The 25,106-nt window shown below is 39.6% G+C and overlaps 1 protein-coding gene across 2 annotated transcripts; it reads left to right on the top strand.

The window, feature by feature from the left end:
• The first annotated feature begins 322 nt into the window (after positions 1-322).
• On the top strand, positions 323-24,564 carry rxrgb (retinoid X receptor, gamma b). Of its 2 annotated transcripts, none has more exons than XM_080506856.1 (10): positions 323-430; positions 16,255-16,490; positions 19,561-19,705; positions 20,039-20,218; positions 20,718-20,878; positions 21,086-21,215; positions 21,709-21,841; positions 22,296-22,387; positions 22,596-22,701; positions 24,058-24,564. In XM_080506856.1, the coding sequence occupies exons 1-10, from the start codon at positions 400-402 to the stop codon at positions 24,203-24,205; spliced, it is 1,362 nt and encodes a 453-aa protein (XP_080362982.1). In that variant the 5' UTR covers positions 323-399; the 3' UTR covers positions 24,206-24,564. The 2 variants fall into 2 exon arrangements, with proteins under 2 accessions (XP_080362982.1, XP_080362981.1); XM_080506855.1 differs by having other exon boundaries at positions 20,039-20,230.
• Positions 24,565-25,106: the final 542 nt, after the last annotated feature.

Raw genomic sequence — 25,106 nt, 5'->3', positions numbered from 1 at the left:
TTTCTTTAGCCTTAACCGCAGTTAAAGGAGGTTTTCAAACAAATGAGAGAAGAAAGTCAAACAAAAAAACAACCAAAAAAAACCGCGCATGGCTCTAAAACACCCTTTTTCATTTTTTGCGTTGTGAAAGTAGGTGAACATTTTTTTTTGTTTTGTTTTGCCGTTGGGAGATTGCTGCAGAGTGTCTCTGCTGGAGAGATATTTTGTCATCGTGGTGTTGGGAGCTTGATATCGACCCAGTGTTGTCATTGGGAGAAGCCCTGTTCCTGCCGCCCCCTCCCTCGCGGGGCCCCCGCGTAGAGCCGCCTGCCTCGCAGAGTTCAGTCGGACAGGGAGAGGAATGCGCTGGGATGCGGAGCAGCACCGACTGTTGGAAATCGACGTAACAACTCGCATAGTATGGACGGCAATGATCCATATTTACACCTCAGTAAGTACGCCTCGGTTGGTGTTTCGTGGGTGGCGAGGAATGTGTCCGGTTGTGTGTCGTTTCCCCTCAACCACGCCGCTGCGTTCTGCGTTTTTTTTTTTTTTTTTGGTTTCATGGCGTCTTCTCCGCGAGCCGTGCGCCAAAGTGTTCGCGGACTTCAAACCGACTGCTTCGGTCCGCGGAGCCAGATCGTTAGCCTGCTGTTTGTTTGTCTGTTTGGTTTACAAGCGATCCACAACTTTGCGATCTTCAGCCGTGGACATCGCAAAGAAAAAAAAAGTCAGGTGATGGTCGTCGTGCCGGTCAGGCAAGGTCAGAGGTTGGCACTTTAATTGCGCTTATGTAATTTATGGCGCTTGTCGCGCGTCTCTTGTTAAACTGTTTGAGACAGAAACGCAATTTATCGGTCTGAGATTGGTCGCCAGACCCAGTGAGAAGTACGCGTCGCGGCGTGGAGGAATGGTGGGTTTGCAGTGATAAACAAACTTGTAGCTCCTTTGGAGTGAAAGTAGTTGTTGGACGCACCCAGGTCACCACCGTGTCAGTGTTCGGCTGGATGACAGCGCGATGTGATATTGCTCTGGAATACTGAACTCTGGCCTGGCTCGATGACTTTGCCCTTGAACCACCCCGATTCCATTTTCTATTGTCGTTTTAGTTGCGGCGTGAGAGGCACAAATACAGTAGAATAGAACAACCTGGAGTTTGCAACATGTGTGCATATCCTACTGAGAGTCGTTTTGTTTGGCTGCTTTTTGCGTATTAAACGTTTTTTGTTTTTTTTATGTTCAGCGAGTGTCTGACAGTCACATACTTATATGCATCACTTATCATGTGATGTTCTTTTTTTTCTTCTTCTTCTTCCTTATTTGTCAAACCACTGCAACTGCAAAATGTGGCTATGCAAATTGTGGGGAAAAAAAAATTAAAATAACTGTGGGGTATTAGAAGATAACAAATAAAAAAAAACAGCCTTTGAAGTCCGCATTGTGCAGCCCCTTCTCATTATCACAGATATCCTGGCACAATTTACAGAGACTGAAAATCGTTTCTATAATGAATGTGTCACCCGGGGGAATGACAGAGACATCTGGATGGGAGAGCATGAGGGAAACCCACAGTGTACAAAAGTAAGGGAGCAGTCCCCAGGGCCCCGGCTTCTTTGTTGTCTCTCTTTAAAGACTTACTCTGATCTGCCAGTTTATAGTGGCATCCTCAGATTTATGCAGGTATGACACTCTCATTGCTTCTTTCCCCCCATGCACATATGTAAAAACTGTTCTACTGATGTTCAAGTAATACATAATGGCCATACAGACTTTAATGTTTATTGTAGTTTCGTTTGAGAGAACCTATTACATTTTTGTTTTTCTGGAACGTTTTATTAATAGACTTATATTTTTGCACGTGTTTAACACACCTGATTAGCTGCAACACCTTCCTAAGCTTTCTTTTATCATAAGGGCCAACAGGCTGTGTTTAACAGTTAATATTTGTAAATAGTAGGTTTGAATGTAAATACTGTATACATAAAATGATTGTTATATGACTTTTATGTTCTAAAAACGATGGTTGATATCGCACAATTGTGGAGCGTTTATCAAAACTACAAGAGACTACTCAGCTTAGTGAAAGCAACAATAACTTTAAGATAATTCCAAAGGCTGTTTTGGCTGTCTGCTGGCTCACCTTAATGATTCATGGTGTATTTATTATCAACAGCCTTCGTACCAAAGCGTGTATAAAAATAAGGCTATGTATGATGAGTTCATATTTCTTCAGTAGGGAATGGACAGCCTCTGTAATCTGTCATGAATCAAACATAAGGTGATTGTTGGTGACTTTGCAGACTGTGCTGTGATTTCTCATACCCTACTCTGTTACAGCTTTTCTCAAACTTGCTATGTGTTAATAGGACTTGTGCAGGTCTGCCCAAGGCTTTGAATGCTTCGAGGTAGAATCAGCACTTTTCTCTCCCAGCACTTCAGCACTTTTTATTTTTTGTCAGCGGAAGTGATTCTAGACAAGCTGACGTGCACTCACTCCCTATTTCTGACAGTGAGAACTTTTTTTAATTTATTTTTTATTTTATTTTTTTAGCATGCACATCAGGGAAGTTATAACAGAAAGAAGAACAGAATTGAAGAGTGAAAACAGCAAAATGACGTAAAATCCGCTGTCAGACGGGTGGGATGAGGAAAGAGGTCACCTGAGTTGATGTGAACTCTCATCACTTGCCAAGGGTCAATGATTCAGCTCACTAACACACACACACACACACACACACACACACATTCACGCACGCACACACACACACACACACACACACATGCACACACACCCACACACACACTCACACACACACACACTTCTACTGTACACCCACGGCTATGCAGGCGTGCTATGTGCCTATCTTTTTGTACAACAGAATGTGACCTTGATGACATGTGACTTAAGGAACGTGGGTGGCTTTTCTTGAATGTGAAGTCCCTCCTGCATTGAAACCTGCTCTTTAACACTCATCCCCAGTCAGCTCATTTTCCCACCCACTCCTGTTAAATAAACCACACAGGTAGAGAGGGTGTGCCGCTCTACAGGTATTTGTTTTAGAGTTCTATAGCTGCGATGCCTCGCTGAGAGTGCAGGCATTAGCACACAATGCATAGAAAAGTTTTTTTTTTGAGGAACTTTTGAGTATATGTGTGTTTTTTGCGATTGACTGGAGTGAAATGTGCCTGCCTTGAATGTGCATGAGTACATAATGGTTGGGAAAACAGGATGAGGGAAACGAAGGGATGTAAGGTGGGCTTTCTCTGGGCTAATTGCCAGTAATTAGTCATTAGTGAAGAAGGTCAAAGCCTTGATTTAATTCCAGCTTTAATCAAGCAGAGAACCTTGAAAGGCCACAAGCTGCAGCAATGTTTAGTTATGAGATGTGTGTAGTAAGCTATTGTTTTGCTAATTATGCAATAATAACCTGCATGCATGTCATGCATGGACGCACAATAACTCTCATTAGAAGTGAGTGCCACTATTGCACATTGTTCCAGTCTAAAATGTTTGTCTGGTTGGAGAGTTCAATTTATCTATTAATTTCAATCTGTCATTTCCTCCTAACAGTATAACTCAGTGACCTACTAAACGTTACATCTGCACACGCAGAGCTGGAGCTGTTTAATAGTGGGTCTGTTTCCACAGGAAACTCTATTGGTTTTCCTGTGACTTTTGATGTAGAATTTCACAGCATTGTAACATACTCAGAGGCAGTCAATTACTCCACGTAATAAAGTTTGTTGTTATTTAGTTGATTAAAAAAACAAACAAACTCAAAGCACTTTTTTCATTCAGTTGTGGACTGGTATACTATGGTACATTGCTAATAAGAGTTCTGTATATAATAAACTATGAATGCATGTATGGTATAAACTCCATATAATTATATATAATTGCATTAAATAAAATCAGGGTTTTTTTTGTATGTGTAATTTTGCAGTTTTCCACATAGTAAACATTGGGTTGGCACAAACAAGCAGTACAAAAATGGTTTGATAAAATAACAGGCTTTTTATGAAGCGTTTTTTTTTTTTTCTTTCCAAAAAGGATTTTACACTAAAAGATTCATTACATTACAAAATTGCCTTCAGATTGATGCCAAAAGTGTTCGGACAGTCCCCAAACAAACACTGAAGAAATTGTTGATCAGAAAGCTTAAGCCCTGAGGAGATCATATGGATTGTAGTCAGTAAACAGATGCCTGAGTCAATAATGTCTGACTCAACCAATTAAGTAATGTATCTTTCTGGCACCATTGGCTATACTGTATAGAAATACCTTGTCCTAGAGCCTAATCCTAATACAAATAGCATCAACAGGTAACCACTAAGTAAATTAGGTCTCATTAAACCATTCTAAACCAATGCTCCTGAGTGCTAGTTCAGTGTGCTAGTTTTATCCCAGGTCTACAACTGTACACATTGAGTATTCACAACTCAAAAGATCAAAGTACATTACTGTTTGCAGAAGAACATACTATTTTAAGCTTTTTCTGAAGACGTCTCCCCACTTACAACTGTGACATGATTCAATCTGTCAGAAAGTCAGAGTTCGCAAGGAGAGCAGGAAACAATGAGGAACTATCCTCCCTATGTGATGATTAGATTATTAGATGTTCAGATTAAACATTTAAGACTGTATCCTAAATTTAGGGCTGCCAATTATCCTCCTCCCATTTCTTCACAATTCATAATTTGCCTATAATTACTAATTATGGCTCTCAGGGTTAATTTGATGTGTTTTATGTGGGTCATGACACACTATTGTAACCACATGCTTTTAAGAAGGACTGCATTATTTTAAATTCCTCCCTGTGGAATTTGTTTAATCGAAAAGAGAGGAAAGCACTTCTCCTTCGTCGTTTTACCCCCGTCTTGTTTAGGGCAGCTGGGTCTTTTGCCAAGCGACTGTCATCAAGCGGATAGCGTTACCGGCGGCTCTCCTTCAAGCGCTGTATAGACAGTCGATCCAGTCACATGCAGGTGCCCTACCCAAGAAAGCTCTGTCGAGTCGTGTAAGTAAAATAGATGTACACATGCCAGAGAAGGCATCTGAAGCTTTCCGTGCTATAGTTTAAGACCAAATACTTTTTCAAAAGCAAATGTTCTCTCGCATGTTGAGATAAATTGAAACAGATAGTCGGACTCTAAGGTCTTTATAAATTGCACGTGAGTTGCCTTGTTTCCCTTCTCAACGAAGAGGACAACATTTCCTACTTGCACGGCCAAGAACTAGTGCTACTCCTTGTTGAAGAAGTTGACCCCCTACTTTCTGCAGACTGTTTTCAGTGTGCAGTAAGTACGGTCGTATGGCTGATTGCATCCAATTGTACGTGGCCTTTGTAGTTTGTTTAAGTTCCCTCAGGATTTGTCATGTATTGTTCGTCTTTGCCTTTAAGTTATATTTTTGTCCTGTTTTTGCATCTGGGTTTTCACTTGGCTCTGTGTTTCCTTGGCCATCCCAGAGCATTGATGAAGACAATTCCTGACTTCCTGGAATACTAGAACACTTGTTAAACACACAAACACGCTGGCACCGCACACACTGACGACGCTACATGCCACTAACGGCACAATTAATGCTGAATGTTGGCACTGTGATTTCTCAGCTTGCAGGGGGATTACAGATGTTTTGAGGGAGAATAAAGAAAATGTTCTTTACCCTCTGTGCACCTCTTGACATCTACCTTCTCCGCTGACATCGCCGCTCTACCTTTTAGACATCCTGTGAATACCACTGAGAAGAGAAAACAATACAAAGAAGAAAGTTTAGAAATGTAATTAGCATATCTTAATCCCTGTGGATCTCAACGGTGTCTTCATACACCCTTCCCATGCTCTCCAGTCATGATCCCTTTTAAGAGTAAGTAATAGGAAACGTCTGGTTGGACTCGGCTCTTAAGTGTGTTCCCCTCAACCATGACCTCCTTCACTCCTCTTCCCCCTCCTTGTCAGACACCCTTGTCAAGCCACAACAACAGGTGTCTCAGTGCAGATAGTTTTACCAACATTTGGAGAGAGAGGAAGAGAGACATGAGATGAGTAGGCGGTAGAAGAGCTGATTTGTGGAGCAGTCGGACAGCAAACAGTTCCTGTGGGATTGATCTCTGGGGAAGGATAATCTGGGTAATCCTATAACGGGCGCCGGTGGACTCCACCTCTTTTGCTCTTCAGTGACACCCCACCCCCCCCCCCCCCCCCCCCACCACCACCACCAACCCTTCCTTCTTTACGTCGACCCTTCTGTCCTTACCCTGTACTAAAAAGTAGTTGATTGAGTGTCCACCAAGCCAACACTTGAGTCTGACACCTTGTCCTGACCAACTGGCGCTCAGCCAGTGCCACACTTTCGCCCCAAAGGTATGTGGCACCCCGTGGCATCAGCTGCAACTGGAGGCAGCCCCGGGAGGGAGACAGGTTTCGGTCACTGTGAGTAGCGAGGTTTTGTCTTGCCTGAGTGTGTGTGTGTGTGTGTGTGTGTGTGTTGCTGCAAATCGAATCAGCCTGACTGCAACATTGTTCCGTGATTCTCCACAGAAGTGTAGCCTGAGCATTAAAATCTAGGGCTGCACAGATGCTTTGTGGTAATACCTCTAATCCCTATGCAAGCTTTGATGAAGTTATTTTGAATTTTCCCACCGGGAGAAACCTGCAACCTGGAATTGCACATACATTTTTTGGACACCTTCAAATTTGCATTGTGCTTGCATAATTTCTATATAATTTACACTGTGAAGTATTTCTTAATGTATGGACTGCATTTAACCCAGTCCTTGGTTTTGTAATCCAGATATGTTTCACATTTATTGTCATTCAAAATTCGGTTCTTGGATTTAAAGTCATTAAATGGTCTGAACCAGTTGTGACAGGCACATGGCTTTATTGCTGCACATTAGAATCGCGCGCTTGTGACTCACTTGAAGGCTCAGATGTGGTGAGTGGGGATGCCACTCAACCTTAAAGGATGCTTCCAGCTCCCTCTGACTTGTCCTTTAATATCTGTTTAACTCTGAACACCCGTCCCTTCATATTACGCCTTTGCGTTCTGCTTTGTTTCTCTGTTTATGTCTGGCGTCTGTCACCCCGCATCCTTTCGTCAGTACTCATGCTGATGATGCAATTTTCATTTCTTTCTTCCTGAAGAGATATAAGATGTGTTGATATGAGCACATCTGAACACGTTCTTAGTCTCAGTAGTTGGTAGAGCACTCTTGTCCTCGCTTGTTTCCTTCAGAGAAACATGCTTATGCTCTTATTTACAAGTGTCAATATAAACCATGAAAATGGTCATTGGACTCTTCATGCCTGGGTCAAATCAGGTTTGAGACCAGTGAAATAACTCTGATGTAAGAGTGCATTTCATGGCAATCCACATGCTGGGTTTACCAGGTTTTGAGTTAAACTTTTTATGTTCTGATGCATCTGCTAAGAACACAGATGTGATTAAAGCATTAGATTGAGCTCCACTCATGTTGATGAAATGCAAAATGTAGTTGTCAGTCTATATTTGATTGTTAGGGTTGTTCAGGAAAATAAAAACAAACGATTGAATACTTAATAGAAGATACAATTGTACCGATTTTCATGTTTGAAGCTATTTGCAAGTTATCATATTTAATTTTTTTTTTTACATTTGACGTGTTCTTTACCTGAGCCACTCATTGGTTTTGTTTTTTTGTTTTTTTGGGGGGGAGTGCTTTTCGAAAGATATGTTCACAGTTGTGAATAGGTCTGTACCTTTAAGACATAGAAGCAAATTCATTTGAACAATATGGATGTTTGGGGTTTATGAAGATGATTATATATCTCAGAAGATTCAAGTAGTTGGTTATTAAAGAAGTTAAATAATCGTAGGATTGTGATTTTGTGGTGAACATTAAGTAGAGCATTTATGACGGCCATTTCATTTTTTGTAAAACTGCGTTTTAAAAAAAAAATCTGTTTTTATGTTTAACCTTTTTTTTAACTTATAAAAGGCAAATACAGACACAAACAAATCCAAAATGCAATTTGTATTCTATGTACTTTCATTCAAACAGCTGACACATCAGGCAGTGTATTTCTTAACTTCTTAAAAGCGAATAAGAGGCTCTTTGTTTTTACAAGTTTTTTGTTTTTTTTTGCCAGTCATGTTTTTTTTCCTCCAGATTATGCACCATTTAGCTTTTATAAGTAAATACTGTTTTCATGGAATGATAATGTGATTCTGTCCCCGATCTATGTACCATATATATATATATATATATATATATATATATATATATATATATATATATATATATATATATATATATATATATATATATATATATATATATAATACAGTCCTCATATATAGTGGCACGATACACTGGAAACCTTCTCAGCCACTCCCATCATCTCTGTTGCATTTCATGTTTAGTGTTAGGTATCAAATGTTAGCAGGTGCTAGACTGAGAGGATTCACTGTCAAACAGTATAGCCTCTAAACATCAGTGTGTCTCTCCCGAACTTAAAGTACCACTGAGACTAAGCACACACTCGTGGAGCTGCTTGTACAGCTGTAGGTCACTCAGTTTTGTTGCTAACTCATTCTTTACTTTTGGTTATTATCACCACACTGAACTCAGGTTGACCATAGTTTAGCCGTCAAGTCCGTCTGACTCTCTAGGATCTGGGCAGAGGTCCAGAGGTCAAGCTGGCCTGCGGTAAAAGGGGTTAGTGCGCATTCTTTGTCAAAGTTGGTCACATATATTTATTTTTCTATGGCTTCATGTAATGTCGAAATAGTACTTTGGAACTAATTTGACTTAACTCAAGAGACGGAGGCACAAGGGAGGGGGGGGGGGGATGCTTCGATTTGCATTGGCCTTTCAGTTGAGCAGTTTGTTTGTTTTTCAGGAGGTCAGCTTGTTCTGTGTGAGCTCTTCTTGTTTAAGTTCCAGACTTTTTTATCACTCAGAAAACAATCTCTATCTTATCTGTGCTATCTCAGTCCCATACGTTGATCATCTATCTCTGTGTAAAAAATACCCCCAAGGCAGTTCTGGCAAATGCAAGTGGAAGCATGTGGATTTGGACACAATGATATCATTATCCTTTGTGACATATTAAGCTCCTTTTTTTTGGTCTTATTTAAGAAATTTCTTTCAGGAAAAGTGGGTTTGAGTTCACGAGACAGCAGACTTTGATGTCATAAAAAAACACGGTGTTGTCACAGCTGTTTGCTATAAGGCCCACCTTCTACATCTTTATGTTCTCAGTAGAGATTAGCATTTAAAAGCTTTATCTTTGCCATATATTATACAACATAGTTATGTGTGCCACGTAATATTGTAAGTAAAAAAACCAAAACATTGATAAATAATAACAAAAACCATGTATCAATACACGGTAGACAATAGACATAAATGTCCATGTAAGTCAAAAAGTCATATGCTTTTATTGAAAACATTAAAGTAACAAATATTTAGATGAAAGTATTTTGATAGTTTTGTTGGGGTATGGAGTGCACAATTTGTCATGCCTAAGTACAGTTTGTACCTTGTAATCTATTTCCCTGCCTTTAGAGGCACAAGTTGATTTTGAATGATCCCAGTTTGAATTTATTTTCACACCTTTTGATGTGAGTTTTTGGAGCCAACAGGATTATTATTTTACCAGATATATTCATTGATGTACATCAACATTAGTTGATAAAACAAATATTGTGTAATTTGATGTAATTTATTATTAATGAGAGGAATGAACTTTGAAGGTAAATAATTATTAGAGGTAAATTACTGTTGTTATTATTTTTACCATTGATGCAATAAACTGCAGTAAAAATGAACTAGTACTCAGTTGGGTTGTGCTTTGTATTTTATTTGGAATTTTGTACAATTTGAGCAATGCAACAGGAGTCGAACCATTTCAGAAACAAGCAAATCAGTGTTGAAATGGAACAGCAATTGTGTAAGAACAAAAAATGGCTGAATCATTTTGTAAATAAATTAGTTTATTATTGGGATAAAATGTTCCTATGGCCCAGGGGAAGAACCTGGAACAGAGCGGAAGCACGAACTACTGAAGCTGTGTATCATAAGTCTTTATAATGAGAGGAATGATCCACAACTAACACATCTGTTCAATTGATACCATTAGCTGTAATGAATTTGGCAGTTAGACCCACAAAAATCAGTCATAAAGTAGAGCAGGTGTCTTTGAGCGAGCATTGCACTGGTTCATTTTTATGGAGCAGTTGAGTATAATCTTCATTTTCTCTCACCAATAACCATCTATATGCATTATATCAGAGCAGAGCATAAAATAAAAAGGAAGCTTTTTCTCAATTGATGATCTAATGTTGTCAGCCCAGCAGAGAGATTAGGAGTGTGCATTGGAAGGGAGGGGGTTGTTTCGTTATGTGAGCATTGGGGATGGAAGCAGCGCAGCACCCTCCCCCATTCGCCCATCCGTTCTGCCAGCCAGATCACCATCCATCCGTCCGTCGACCGAGCCGTCCACTGCTCCCTTCCTTCTTCTCTGGCTCTGTTGCGATCCGTGTCCCCGCCTCCCCAGCCTCCCACCTTCTTGACAGCTGGCCCGCTGAGCTGCAGATACTTACCCGGGGATAAGAGGATTTACTGACACAATTGATCAGACATCAACCTCATTTAGCAAAGAAATGAATGTTTAAAGTGTGATGATTTTTGTGCTGGCAGGTTTTATGGTTGTTTTTTTTTTGTCTTTTAGTGTTGGTATGTGTGCAGGCAAAGAGTGTATGTGAGGGTTTGCAGACGGGACAAGTGAGATGGTCTGGCAGTGAGTAGATTTCTTAATTACATGTCTGCTGTATGTAATGAGCTCCGCAGGCAGTCCGGCTGATGACTTTAGGATGCGCTCTGTTCTCTGTCATTCGGTCGCAGCACTGCCAAGTGCAGATGCGGACATGAGAGCACTCACGCAAAATAAACACACACAAATATGACACATTAAGTCAAGTATTAAGTAGACTACTGAGGAACAAGTGGGGGGGGGGGGGGGGGGGGGGGGGGTTCTTTGTGGAGGGCTAATCTGTTAGATACAGAGGACTGTGTTGTTGTTAATGAGTGTATCTGATGCTCCCGCCTCTGTTACTTCTCCCTCACTGCCCACTACCCCTCGACAGAACACTGCTAATGCTTGTATACAGTATTCTCTGTCGAAGAGATAATATTGCTTAGTGAGCCATGGTGTTGTTGAATTAACACAGTAGAGCGCTCCATCCAGTTACAAACACGTAATTAGAGTCAGGGATTTAGGGAGTTTAGGGCTGGGATTGTATTTTTTGTTGTTAAACCTGTTGATCATCAGTTATGTTTGAGTCAGTTGTGGTGTTGGATGCCCTGATGTAATCGCCATAATAAAATAGTTTGGGTTGCAGAAATTTTGTTTACAGCAACAGTATGATGATGATTACTGATTTCCGTGCACAGATGCAAACATATTTATTTATGTATTTATTCTTTTATGTTTTCTCAAGTATTGAGATTTAGTTGAGCGGTTCCAACAGTGTCAGCTAGAAGTTCTGGTGCTTTTGTGCCATGATTGCATTTGGTCCTTTGTTTGTTTTTCATGTGAATTATTATTATTATTATTATTATTATTATTATTATTATTATTATTATTATTATTATTATTATTATTATTATTATTATTATTATTATTATTATTATCATTATTATTATTATTATTATTATTGTTATTATTATTATTACTGAAGGTGTTGAGAAATCCACTAATGATTATTTTACAACAATAAATTAGAAAGAAAATTCCAAATTACTGACAGTTGAAAACTTTAATTCAGTCCAACCTCAATATTTGCCATTTGTTTTTCAATTTATAATTTTTGGGGTAATTTTAAGACTGGACAATTAATTGCACAGGCTGAAACCAGACATGTTTAATGACTGTTTTGAACCCAATGACACATAAAGCTATTAAGCCATTACACATTGCAGAATTTCAATTTACAACTTCATCCTCTACCTCATCCAGTTACACTCCCAATATGGCAGTGGCTCAGTTGGTGTAGCAGTTGTCTCTCAATCAGATAGTTGCGGGTTTGATTCTCCATCTGTCCACATGTTGACCACTCCATGGGCAAGACACTGAACCCCAAACTGCTCCCGATGGATGGACTGAGCACCTTGCTTGGCAGCCGCCTCTATTGGTGTGTAAACCTGTGAATGTGATTAACAGTGTAAAATGCTTTGGGACTGCACAAGGATAAGGAACCATTCAACCTAACCTGTATTTATCACTTGTTTATGAGTTTTATAATCCCCTGTGACAGTGGTTTCCCAGAATGATCTGTGTAAATCCGCTGCTATGGACAGAAAATTCTTTTGAGCTTGATTCAAGAGTTTGGCAACAGGCGACCTTTGATTTGTGACGCCAGTGGTCAAAGGTGCCCTTCACTGCTTCATCTGTTTGTTTGCTTTCTGACTGATGCTTGAATGGTTGCAGCGGTTTAAGCGTTTGGACTAATACTTTCTGTAATATTCTTCACCTGAGACATTTATGTACTGTCAGCAGAGGACTTCTTTGTGCTCTGTCACGTGTATTTTTCCTGGTTGAGAAGTGTGACAAGACTGTACATTCCAGAGTCGTCGTCTTTCTATGGAGGTGATTTACATAGAATGGCTATGGAACAGCCGGTTGAGGCAGGTCGTTCAAGGATAGGCCCCTTTGAGCTGCCCTGGGCCGATTTATGCTTCCTCTGCTGAACATGTTGGCCTTCTTTCTCACACACACACACACACACACACACACACACACACACACACACACACACACACACACACACACACACACACACACACACACACACACACACACACACACACACACACACACACACACACACACACACACACGCTCACTCCCTTTAGAAGGCATGCACATTTTGACAGCCATTCCCTCATAGGCATTCCCACCAGCTGACTGCCCATGAGCTTATGTTCTCCCTTTGTGTATTATAGCCAAGGAAACTCTGGACAACATGCATTTGTTTCTGTTAAAGTTCTCCGAACATACATGCAGATTAAGTGAGGAAACATACACGTAGGTTTTAAACAAGGTCACCAAGCTGTTGTCGATATCACTTAGTGGTTTGTTTTACTTTAGAGCTCAGAGAGTATTCTTAGTGGCCGGATCAGAATCAATATAAACTTAGTTCATTTCTTCAGTCAGTCATAAATGATAGATAAGAAAGATATGTAGGTTAGATACTTTGTTGGTCGACGTCCATAAAAATGTGCTTATGAACTGTCAGCTGACGTGATTATAGGTCTGCTACTGTGTCGCCTACACAGCACGAGAATAGAAGGGATCTTTACGGACTCCAAAGAGAATTTGTCATGCATATAAAAAGGAGAGGCAGTGCACGAAATTGGACAGGGTACGTCCTGTACAGTGGTCAACTATTACATAAGCTTGTTGATTGAGGGAAAATGATCTTCAGAACTTGGATATGCTCCAGCCTTTGCTATATTTAAAACTAGGTAACAGATTTTGTGCCAGTATAACATGTGATCCATATAGAATGAGAAATTGAAACATTTGAAAGCATATTCAGGTGTGGATTGTTTGTATTCAGTCAGCTCTGTAGTAGTTATAAAGAGAGAGGCCCTCTTAACTTTTTGCCTGCCATGCTTTACTCATGGAGAGCTGGAGAAAGTGAGCAAGCTAAAAAAAAAAGGGGGGTGGTGGCTATAATCTAAATGCTAAACAGGAAGTTGCACAACATCTGTTCCTTGGAATACAGAAAATAAGTAAATAACCAGCTGTGTTTAAGTGTCCTCATGTGAAAAAAAAAAAATATATATATATATTGCAACCAGACAGGCAATATAACATTTCTCATTCAGTTCCCTTTGTTTTTTTAAGAACTATCTGAAAACAATGTTTCCTTTTCAAAACAAACAAAACAATAATAAAAAAAAAAAATCTTCATCGTAATATAGTTTCTGCTTCTGATATCCCAAGAAGAAGCTAATGTAAACATAATCACTGCTGGAGGTTTTAGTATTGGAGCACCAGTTCTACCCTGGGACATGACATCAAGCAATGTTTTCTCAATAACTTTCAAAAAGCCTTAAAAATGAAGTCAGTTCAGGAAACGTGTCTGGTGAAACAGGCAAAACACTGTTTGTTAACAAGCGACTATTTTCTCAGAACTCGATGGAGAAGAAACGCCTCTTTGTATACATAATAGGTGGTTATTGTGACAACTGCTGCCTATGGGCAAAAACCAAGTTTAAATTTGCCAAGGAAGTTTATTCAGTTTTACTATTGACTCTATTATTTATGCCAAATGAGCAAAAAAAAAAAAAAACATGCTCATCTTTTCTTTATGTAAGTCACTAAATCACACATTTTGTATGAACCGGAGGACAGAAATTGGCGCTGAGCTCTAATGAAAGTATAGAACACCTTGTTATCTTCCAATCCGATTGCTCTGTATACATCCAGGAGAAGCACAACCATCACTCATGTTATCTGGGTGTTTTTGTCAAACTTTGTAAACTTAGATTTCAGTTCAGCTGACATGTTTACACGTACCATATTTACGGTCAGTTTTACTGTAATCAGACTAATGCAATAGCATTCAATATTCATAAAAGCATATACAGAAAAAGCTAAAACCTCAATCTCACAGGTCAAATTCAAAACTAAACAACAAGCATGAGTCAGAAAATTCACATGAATTTTTAACAATAAGTCCTCAAGAAAAAAAAGAATATATGATAGAATATGTGATAGCAAGCTCCTATATATGGTAATGTCATAAAAGTACAAGACAATAAGAAGGAATTCAGTCATTTATATTGGCAAGATAGCATCATTTAGTCATTCTGTTCATTTGTAACCACAGTAATTTCACATAAACACCCACATACACGCAGAGTACACAGAACTCTGACATTTAACTAAGAACAGTAGCACTGGGCTCTGTATAACACAGCGTGTGTGTGTGTGTGTGTGTGTGTGTGTGTGTGTGTGTGTGTGTGTGTGTGTGTGTGTGTGTGTGTAAAGGTGGATGCGTGTTGACACATAACCAACAGCTTCTACAGAATAATCAAACTTTTAATGTCACTTTGCATCTGCAATTCATTTGATGAAGAAAGAAAAACCCAATTAAAATCATTTTTTTTTTTTTTATCTTCTGGAGATGCAGTACTGATAAATACATGGGTCTGCAATCTGCCAGCCTCAAGGCTTTTGTACAGGTTAATTGTAAACGTTATACCTTAACTGTTGATCGAACATACACAATGAACGCGTATGTTGGCATTTGCTAAAGTTATCTTGCTCATAGCTGCAACAGATGCATGAAATTATACACCACGCCCTGTTACCCACTTGACTGACAGCTTTTCTAAGTAGGTCATCTATGTAAATGCCAGCCTGTCAGTTTATATCAATGGATGCGAAGCAAAGTCAGCACCCTGCGACCAAAATCAAATGGGCTTCACCCGGTGGGGCTGAATCAGACAACACTGACGACATCAACACACGTTGGCCTGTTGGTACAAAATATTCTCACGCAGGTTAATATCTTAGCTTTTATCCTTTCCCCGCGCTTGTTGATCAAGATATACTATTTGCAAGTTGTCCGGTTGGAACTGTCACATTTAGTTTTTCAGCCCTCCTTGTTTGAGTTCATTTGGCTGTAATGTTCTAGTATTCAGGTAAAAATAAAAATAATTCAAAACATTTTGCGCTGCAGAGTGACACAGTCTGCTGAGGACAAATTTGTTTCTGAACAGGTTCAATTATATGTCACATCTTCAGTCACTGTACTTTAAATCAGTGCTAGTTTTTGACGTTGTCTTTCGTATATATTAAGAAGGGAACATACCATTAATCTAAGATGATGTTTCACTGTTTATTACACTATTGCTTTGTACCTCAGGGAGACAAGCAGGTACTGATGCTAGTGTAAAGCACTTTTATTCCTTCAATTAACATTGTAATGATGTATTTCTATCATTTTGTTCTATATAATACACAAGTTCCAGGAGATGATTCATAGGAACATCAGAACTATTACTTTGGGTTCTAAGTTATTTGGGCTCTGGCCTCACAGTTGTTCTGAAGATCTTGCAGAATAAAACAAATGCAAGTTCTCCAAAGATGAATGAATTTTTGTCGATGTATTTGATAATATTGGCATATCGAATCAGCTCCTAACGAAGCATGAATCTGTTTGGCTTTTGTTTTGATTCTTCTTCGCATAACTTTGTTCTTCTTCTTCTTCTTCAGACTCCTCGGGGCCTATGAGCACAGCCCACAGCCACCCCTCCTCAATGGTTGGCATGGTTGGCCACCCATCAGTCATCAGCACCTCCAGGCCCATGCCGTCCCCCATGTCCACCCTGGGTTCACCAATGAACGGCCTGGCGTCACCCTATCCTGTCATTACATCGTCTATGGGCTCACCCTCTGTGTCGCTGCAGTCGACACCCAGCTTGAACTTTGGACCCCTCGGCAGTCCGCAGGTGAGAACATGTGTGGGTGATCAGCGGTCAGGCGATAACAAATGAAATGTCAGCTTTCTCCCCCCAGGAGCTGAAATTTAATGCAATATTTCGAAATCATGAGCAGACCTAAAAACTGTAGATTTAGGGCGAAAGGCTTATTTTCTTCTCACTCTTTCCCAGTTGTTTCACCCCGTGGTGAACTTTTATAAAATATTTTAACAGCAATTCCAGGTGCTTATACTGCCCTCATTATGCACCTTCAATAAGTGAAAACTCGCACTCGCCAAAACAACGTTGGAAAATACCAAAGGAGGTGGTTCATGTGTTTAATTTAGACGGACAAGAATGTGTCTGCTCGCAAGTAAAATTGCTACTTTTGGCAAGGTCTAAATGTGTTAAACTATCGTGTTCTTTGGCCGACCCTTGTGCCTTTCATTCCTGGAATCTCCAACAGCAGGACAGGAGGCTGAAGGTTAGCCATATCCAATGTGTTTGGCTGGCATACCTTGGCCTTCATCTGGCTGTCGTATCCTACTGACCTTTTAAACTTCTCGTCCAGAAAGGTCATCCCTGAGTTCTGAATTACTACTGTCATGCGAGGGGGACTTAAGATGCAGTCCCACTATTAGCCCTTAATGGATTCTTGGTCGAAAGGAAAAATAAAGACAGAGTGTAACCCTATTTTTCCTGGTTCAGTTTTCTCTCTCCTTTTCACATTTCTTTTTCCCACTTTTTTTTTTTTTTTTTTTTTTTACAACTTCTCTGCTTTTAGATTCAGTAAGTACACAAACACACACACACACAAGATGGCACTTTTACTGTGGCACAATGGACTACCAGAAAAAGGCAGCTAATGGAGATGCTGCCTTTAAGTGGTCCACTGCTTGAACTACACACCCCATGAGGATCAGTGGTTTCTGGATGAACTGCACATACAAAACACACACATGGTCACACACATGTGATGCTTTAGAGTCTGGATCGAGGCCAGTGCTGCAGGGCACAGCAGACAATGATATATATTGCTTCAATCATGGTATGGATCTGGGCCCATAGGGATAGTGGGCTAATACAACTGTGTGGCATAACAATCTTTTCACTACTTGCTGAGTAGAGTGGCCAAGTCACTATTGGGTTAATGTGTCATATAGCATGTAGCATGTTTTTCATGGGTGAAATGCAGTTCATGAACTCTACCAGACTGAATCAAGCAATATTAATATATTAATGTAAATAGTATTTTCTGATTTACTCTTAATACCAAAGGTATTCTAAACGGTAACGATACAATTATAAATCCAGCATTTAGTTGTGCTTGTTTATACAATTTCAAATTATTCTATGTGATTCTATTAGATTTATTTTGCACTGTATTAATCCGTCGGATTAAGTGTTGCTTGTTTAACGTTTCACTGGCTTTGTGTTTTACATCCACAGAGTCAGATTCAAGTTTGTTTGTGAATCGTCAAAGATTTACAAGTTCTTCTTTTAATAAGTCATTACTCATTTTCTGACTTTCCCTATTAATAAGCACAATTTTCACTGAGCAGTACAGCCTTTAAAGTGATATTTTCTGCTCTGCCTGCATTTCAAAATCAAAAAGTTGCGAAATAATAACTGATTTGTATTCTTCCAAAGCCCGCGGAGAAAATACAACACATTCACTCCAGTTTAGGTGCTCGCCTGGCCTGGTATAGGCACAAGGGAGCTTAGCATGTAAGATGCTGCATGCTCCTCATGCCATGTGTTGAATAAAGTATGTATGATGCATCAATAATCCATATGTAATGCTCATAGCCCATGTCTGTATGTTGTCTGTCTAAAGAAGCATGTTGCCCAAACAACAGTTTGAGATGATGTTTTTTTTCAGACCATGTCAAATTAATTATTTGTGAAAACACTATTGTATACTGACGACTGCGAGCTGCTCACTACTGAGTCACAGAAGACCAAGTACACAGGGACTGAATGCGCATTTATGTGTGACTATCTGCCTGTAGGGCACGTACGGTGGAAATGGGTGGTAGCAACATAGAGCAGAAGCACCCTTTGAGAAAACTGTGGGAGAAAAACAAAGTGTCTTGTATACCATATTTTTTTCTGTAAGGTCACAGCTGTGGAGTCGGAGGATCAGTCTGTCATCAGGAAATTCAGAGTGCACTTGTAAATAAGTGATAGGACAAGCATGAAGTGACTGAAGAAAGGATGTGCTATATGTCACACAGCATCAAATACAGTATATAGGACATGAGGGCATATGTAGGTCAGTCTTCTTATTTCAAGGCGTTGTGCATATGTTTGCCAACAAACAAGTGAACAAACACAAATGTGCAGCGGAATTAATGCGTACCGGCTGTCTCCCATGCATACATATGCAGATATCAAAGAAACAACAACTTGTTGTTTGATCCCGAAGACACATCACTCAAGAGGCATCATTAACACCACTGTTTCTGTCGGAGTATCGGGTAACATAACTTTCAACTTTCAACTTTTATTGACGTCAGGTATGAGAAAAATATTGTAGACACGTCATGAGCCAGGCTATTTCAAGTGCAAAATATGAATAAAACAGCTCAAAAGTCTCTATAGGTAGATGATAATCCTTTTGAACAGAATTGTGAAGAGATTAAATAATGTGTTCTTCAATCAGAAGTCTCCCTGCCTTGTGTAATTCCTATATTTTCCCCACTGCATATAAATTCCTATATAATGCCTCCTACTGTATGATTTGATAATTGCTCGTGCTACGCATGTGATGCCTTTTCTATGCCTCTCCCTGTCAACAAACATTAGAAAACCTGTATGACAAGCTTCAGACACAGGATATAGCCCCTCCTACTCACAGAGCATGTGATAGTGCCTGCAACACTTTCACAATAAAGTGTGTGGGTGGAGAGAGAGAGAGAAAAAAAAAAGAGCAAGCGGAAGATGAAATCAGAAAAACAGGGGAAGGGATTGGTTTCATGAGGTTGCCAAAAACGTTTTACTCTTACTTCCCCTCTGCTTTCTCCACTGCCTTGTGCTGCCGAGCTCCAGCCTCAACTCTTTGTCTTTGTTCTCTCTTCTGTCTTCCTGTCATCCTCAGATGAACTCAATGAACAGTGTTAGCAGCTCTGAGGACATCAAGCCTCCTCCAGGTCTGCAGAACCTCGGAAACATCAACTACCAATGTACCAGCCCAGGGGGAATGTCAAAACACATCTGCGCCATTTGTGGAGACCGCTCCTCAGGTAATGTTGAAGGATGAGGATAGAGGAAAAGGAAGGGCAAAACAAATTCCCACTCCCACCCACTGCAAATATGGCCACCCAGTGGAGAACTGGAAACAGAGGCAGTCTGGTTTTGTTTGTGGTAACATGAAGAACAAGCTGTCAGTTTTGCAATTTAATAAGTCTTATGCAAAGATACATTTTGTACTTTCATTGATCTATTTTTAAACCTATGTAATATATGTATGCTCACAGGGCAGTTAGCCATACTTTAAGCCTTGTGCTGTATGTACTGTGATATCCAGGCAGATATGGATCAAGGAGATTCTAACACTCGCGGTTTATTCTACACAGGAAAGCACTACGGCGTGTATAGCTGTGAAGGATGCAAAGGTTTCTTCAAGAGGACCGTTCGGAAAGATCTCACCTACACATGTCGAGACAGCAAGGAGTGCCTGATTGACAAACGCCAGCGAAACCGCTGCCAGTACTGTCGCTACCAGAAGTGCCTGGCCATGGGCATGAAGAGAGAAGGTGTGTGTGCACGTGCGTATGTAGGGATACGTCTGGGCATGCATTGTAGCTCTGTTTTTCCTTTTTTTTTTTTCACTATATGAGTGTAAGAATATCTGTATTCCTCGGATGGTAGACTTTAAAACATGAATGAACTGCATCACGTTTGAACTGTAAGATTTTCTAGTCCATTGAAAGCATTGATTCCTTACAGAGTTCAAGTCATTAACAGTATTTTTGTCACTTGCGAGTGCTCTTGTCATCAAACTTTAAGAGCATAGAGGATATTTTTTAACATCTCTGGTGAGAGTTCACACTGCTGTTATGTTGGATTTGCTCATACCTAGCACAGGATGTCAAACATGTGGTGTTTGACCTTAAATGTGTTTTCTCTCTTTGTGTGTGTGTGTGTGTGTGTGTGTGTGTGTGTGTGTGTGTGTGTGTGTGTGTGTGTGTGTGTGTGTGTGTGTGTGTGTGTGTGTGTGTGTGTGTGTGTGTGTGTGTGTGTGTGTGTGTGCAGCCGTGCAGGAAGAGAGGCAACGTGGGAAGGAGCGGGGGGAGAATGAGGTGGAGTCTACCAGCAGTTTCAATGAGGACATGCCTGTGGACAAGATCCTCGATGCTGAATTGGCGGTGGAGCCCAAAACAGAGACATACAGCGATGGAAGTCCTGGGAACTCAGTATGAACTTATTGTGAATCATTGTGAACTCATAAGCTGTTTCATTACTGGTACTATCAATTTCCTGCATGAGTAAGACGTTATGTAGAGCCACGTAACTCCAAGAGCATGCTCAAGATCTTAAACTTTAGTGACAGTCACTTTGTTCAATTAATTCGTTTGTTTTGATAATTTTCCTCCATAATCTTTCTCCTTATTTCTCTGCAGACCAATGATCCCGTCACAAATATATGCCAAGCAGCTGACAAACAACTTTTCACGTTGGTGGAGTGGGCCAAAAGGATCCCACACTTCTCCGAACTCCCCCTTGATGATCAGGTCATCCTACTACGAGCAGGTAGGCACACCGCTGAGCGGCGGGGAAGTTGTAAATACATGACACGCCAACGTGCACAGAAAACATGCACAGGTATTCACGTCACAAAAGCATGGCCCTTTTTGTGACTTATTATTTGTACCGTATCTCCCTTTAAAGAAGTCGCTCGTCTCTAGAAAGGCTGTCAAATTTTGTCTTTTACATTTGCTCTACATGTTGTTTGCCATCTAGTTTAATGGAGCAGTGAAACCAAATATAACTGGACTATTTGCAAAGTCCCAGCAGTGCTGTTTGCAGCTCACCAGTACTGACCTCTGCTGGTGGGAGATTTCTATTTCATATGTCTGGATGTGGGTTGCTCAAGAAAACTCAACACACTTCATAAGAGTCTTTGGTGATCAGAACAAGGGAAGCAAATTCTCACAGGTCACATGGGTTATTTTGGGGGATTTTGAAGTGTCAGGATGACAATGGATGGAGCAGTAATGGTTTTCGTTTATTTTTTTGTGAACAGGCTGGAATGAACTGCTTATTGCCTCATTCTCACATCGTTCAGTGACGGTGAAAGACGGCATCCTGCTGGCAACAGGTCTTCATGTCCACAGAAGCAGCGCGCACAGTGCTGGAGTGGGCTCCATCTTTGACAGGTGGGAAACAAAATCATTTGGACTGGGCTGGTTAATACATGAGCTACAGGTTCTCTGTAAGAGGAGAGAATAAATGGAAAGGAGGCTATATATCAAACATGTATTAAGATAATATATCAAATATGTATGAGTTAAAGCAATGGACCTGTTATCAGCTTTGTGACTAACTACTTACATAGGTATATTAGTAATTTTTCATTTATTTTTTATTTTTTTAACTTTCTAAGAAGAACATGCTGCATAAAAATGTATTGAATACGTTTTGTACAAACAAGCATATGTATACGTCACCTTTGTCTTGTATGCACAATTTCTGGTAGTACGTTTAGTTAGGTTTAACACATTTTTTAAGGAAAATCTATAATCAAACCCAAAGTGGAACTGATTCAGTGTCTGAATAATAGAGTTGTATTCTGTGCTCTTACTTACATGATACTTCTTGGATTCTCCACAGAGTACTGACAGAGCTGGTATCCAAAATGAAAGACATGCAGATGGATAAAACAGAGCTTGGCTGTCTGCGCGCTATCGTCCTCTTTAACCCAGGTCAGTCCAGCTTCCTGTCAGATTCATGCATTATTAAGGCCACATATGGAGACTTCCCTGTTTGGTTTTCCATCTCTATGCAGGAATGTTTTTTTTTTAATTTAATTTTCTACAGTATAGTGTTAATATATATATTTTGACTTTAAATATGTTTGACTGCATGTATTCTTATGTGACTGTTTTTCCACTTTGATTCTGTTTCCCGCAGATGCAAAAGGTTTATCAAACCCAGCAGAGGTTGAGGGACTACGAGAAAAGGTGTACGCTTCGTTAGAGTCATATACAAAACAGAAATACCCAGATCAGCCCGGCAGGTGGGTGATGCATTGCGACACGTCATTCACGATTAAATACCTCGGCTTGCTCTTTAGATTGTGTTATAAAGATTGTGCTATTTACATGCTCATTTCACTGTTTAACTCAAACATGTTGCCTTTGCTCCAGCATTCAGCAGGAAAAATATACGCTGATAGATTTTGCTACAGAGACATAATGAGTGCAGAATCAATGTCTTCTTATCAATGTGTTGTTGTTTTGAGATAAAAGCAAACACTTGCTATGACATAAAGACACATTCTCCATAACATATACTTCTGTATTATTTTAAACTCTAAGTAAAGTGAAGATATTTTATAGAATGATCCCTGAAATGCTATTGGATACTGGAGATCTCTGCTTCTGTCCCAGCTGGGATAGACTGCTGCCCCCTTTGACTGTACTCAGGATTAGATGTGTAAAAAAGACAGATGGATATACATTGTCATATACACACTGTTTGTGTGGTTGCATATAAAAATGAATACTTGCATACAAATCCATGCACTTGCTTCATTTAAAAATGCGAGTTAAAAGTTCCCACTAAATGTGCTGGCAGTGCAATAGTATTTACATTTGTATTGAAATGAAGTATTAAACTATTAATTATTCATCTTTTATCTCTCATTTAGTTTTATGTCTCCTGTTATAAATCGTCCTCCTCATGTGCAGCACTTTGTTTGAGCCGTGATTTTGTGAAAGTGCTTTATGAATAAAGATGGTATTTATAGTAAATTATTGTCAAACATCAACATCTGTGAAATCACTCGTGTATACTTCTACATTTGAAAATGATGAACTATAAATGCTCTTAGAGCTGCTTAATCCGAGCTTCCGTCATGGCGCGGAGCTTACCAAACAAGAGAGCGATAGTGGTGCAGTTTGTTTTTTTTAATCACAAGCTTGTGCTGTCTTTGTGGAGCCATGGTTAAGTATTCTTTCTGTTCAAACTTTTTAAGCACAAACTAAACCAGTTTTTTTTTATTTATTAACTATATCATATTTCTTTGGAACTTATTTTACTTCATGTATATTTTAACTGGCCGTTTTGCATCATTCAGTGGAAGCTGATTCATTTCCGTCATGCACTTTGTATGAAGACAATAAAGGCATTCACATGTAAAAACTTCATAAAATATTTATAGTTATTTTTAGTTAACTGGTATGATCAACAAAATATCCATATACATTGTATACATGTATATGGGTATTCATTTTTCAAAATGGAATACATAATAAACATTTATGTTGTTTTAACAAAATTGCCAAAATTTGAAAGTGAGTTTAACACAGTTGGCACTGGTACTTCCCTTGGCTTTCAGCTCAACATTTGGCACTGCTCTTGTTATTCACAGGTTTGCCAAATTGCTGCTCCGTCTGCCTGCCCTTCGCTCCATCGGCCTGAAGTGTCTGGAGCATTTGTTCTTCTTCAAGCTAATCGGGGACACGCCGATTGACACCTTCCTAATGGAGATGCTGGAGGCTCCTCACCAGATCACATGACACCAGTCTTCCCCTCATCCCCTGTATATACTCCCACATTGTGAGCGATATGAAGATGGAATAATACCACTTGATTAAAATTGTAAAACAACATATTTTGTACCAAGCAAACAGAAGAAAAGTAATTAAATTTTACAAAAATATTTTGTGGTTGTGGGGAGTTTGTGGTTGTGAGACACACCGCGAAGTACACTGTTAAAATAATGCTAATGAAGTTGTTAACAGATTTTGTAAATAGATAATTTCAGGTTGTTTGTTTTAAAAGCCACCGAATGCAATTTGAAAGGAAAATCATATTTTATTCAAAGACAAACTGTATAAAAAAAAAAAAAAAAAAACATAAAACATCCTTCCATTTCTTAAAATACATTTGAGAATTATTACAAAATAAAGTTATTTAAAATGTATGTAAAATGTGTTGTGGATATTTCCTTATTGATTTGTTCTGACAGTGTCCAAACTGTTTTCACTGACGGCCCCATGCAGAAAAATATATGAAGGGGAGTTCCATGCGCTGTGTACTCACTTATACTGCTTTTCTTTGGCTCTGCCATTGTTTGGTCACAAGCAGCAACATTTCCCATTTATTAGCTGTGTTTTGTTAAAAGGACCCATTTTTGAAAGCAGTAGCTCCATCTAGTGTTCCAACTCGGAAGTAAAATAAAGTTTAGTGACGTTTTATGTAGAAGTTTCATTATATTATGTTTAGAATTTGCTGATTAATAAAATGGGTTGCAGGCTAAAGTTTAGACCACTTGGCTGACTATAAGATCCCTCTTTTAATTCAGGAAAAATATGTTTGAGAGAACAGGTGATCAACAAAGGGAGACAGTTAAGGTGCAAGAGAAGTGGATTTGGGATCGTGGGTGAGGAGGTTCGACGCATCCTAGAATTAAAATGG

Source organism: Blennius ocellaris (genome assembly GCF_963422515.1).
Source record: "Blennius ocellaris genome assembly, chromosome: 12".
Classification (NCBI taxonomy): domain Eukaryota; kingdom Metazoa; phylum Chordata; class Actinopteri; order Blenniiformes; family Blenniidae; genus Blennius; species Blennius ocellaris.
Note: the sequence above shows the minus strand (reverse complement) of the source record. Positions and strands in the feature narration are given on the sequence as shown.

What these genes read in the sequence shown, in the direction of transcription:
- rxrgb (XM_080506855.1), top strand. Translation starts at nt 400, where the DNA reads ATGGACGGCAATGATCCATATTTACACCTCA. An exon ending in TATCGTCCTCTTTAACCCAG is followed by an intron (nt 22,388 to 22,595) that starts GTCAGTCCAGCT and finishes TGTTTCCCGCAG; the next exon opens with ATGCAAAAGGTTTATCAAAC. An exon ending in TACCCAGATCAGCCCGGCAG is followed by an intron (nt 22,702 to 24,057) that starts GTGGGTGATGCA and finishes TGTTATTCACAG; the next exon opens with GTTTGCCAAATTGCTGCTCC.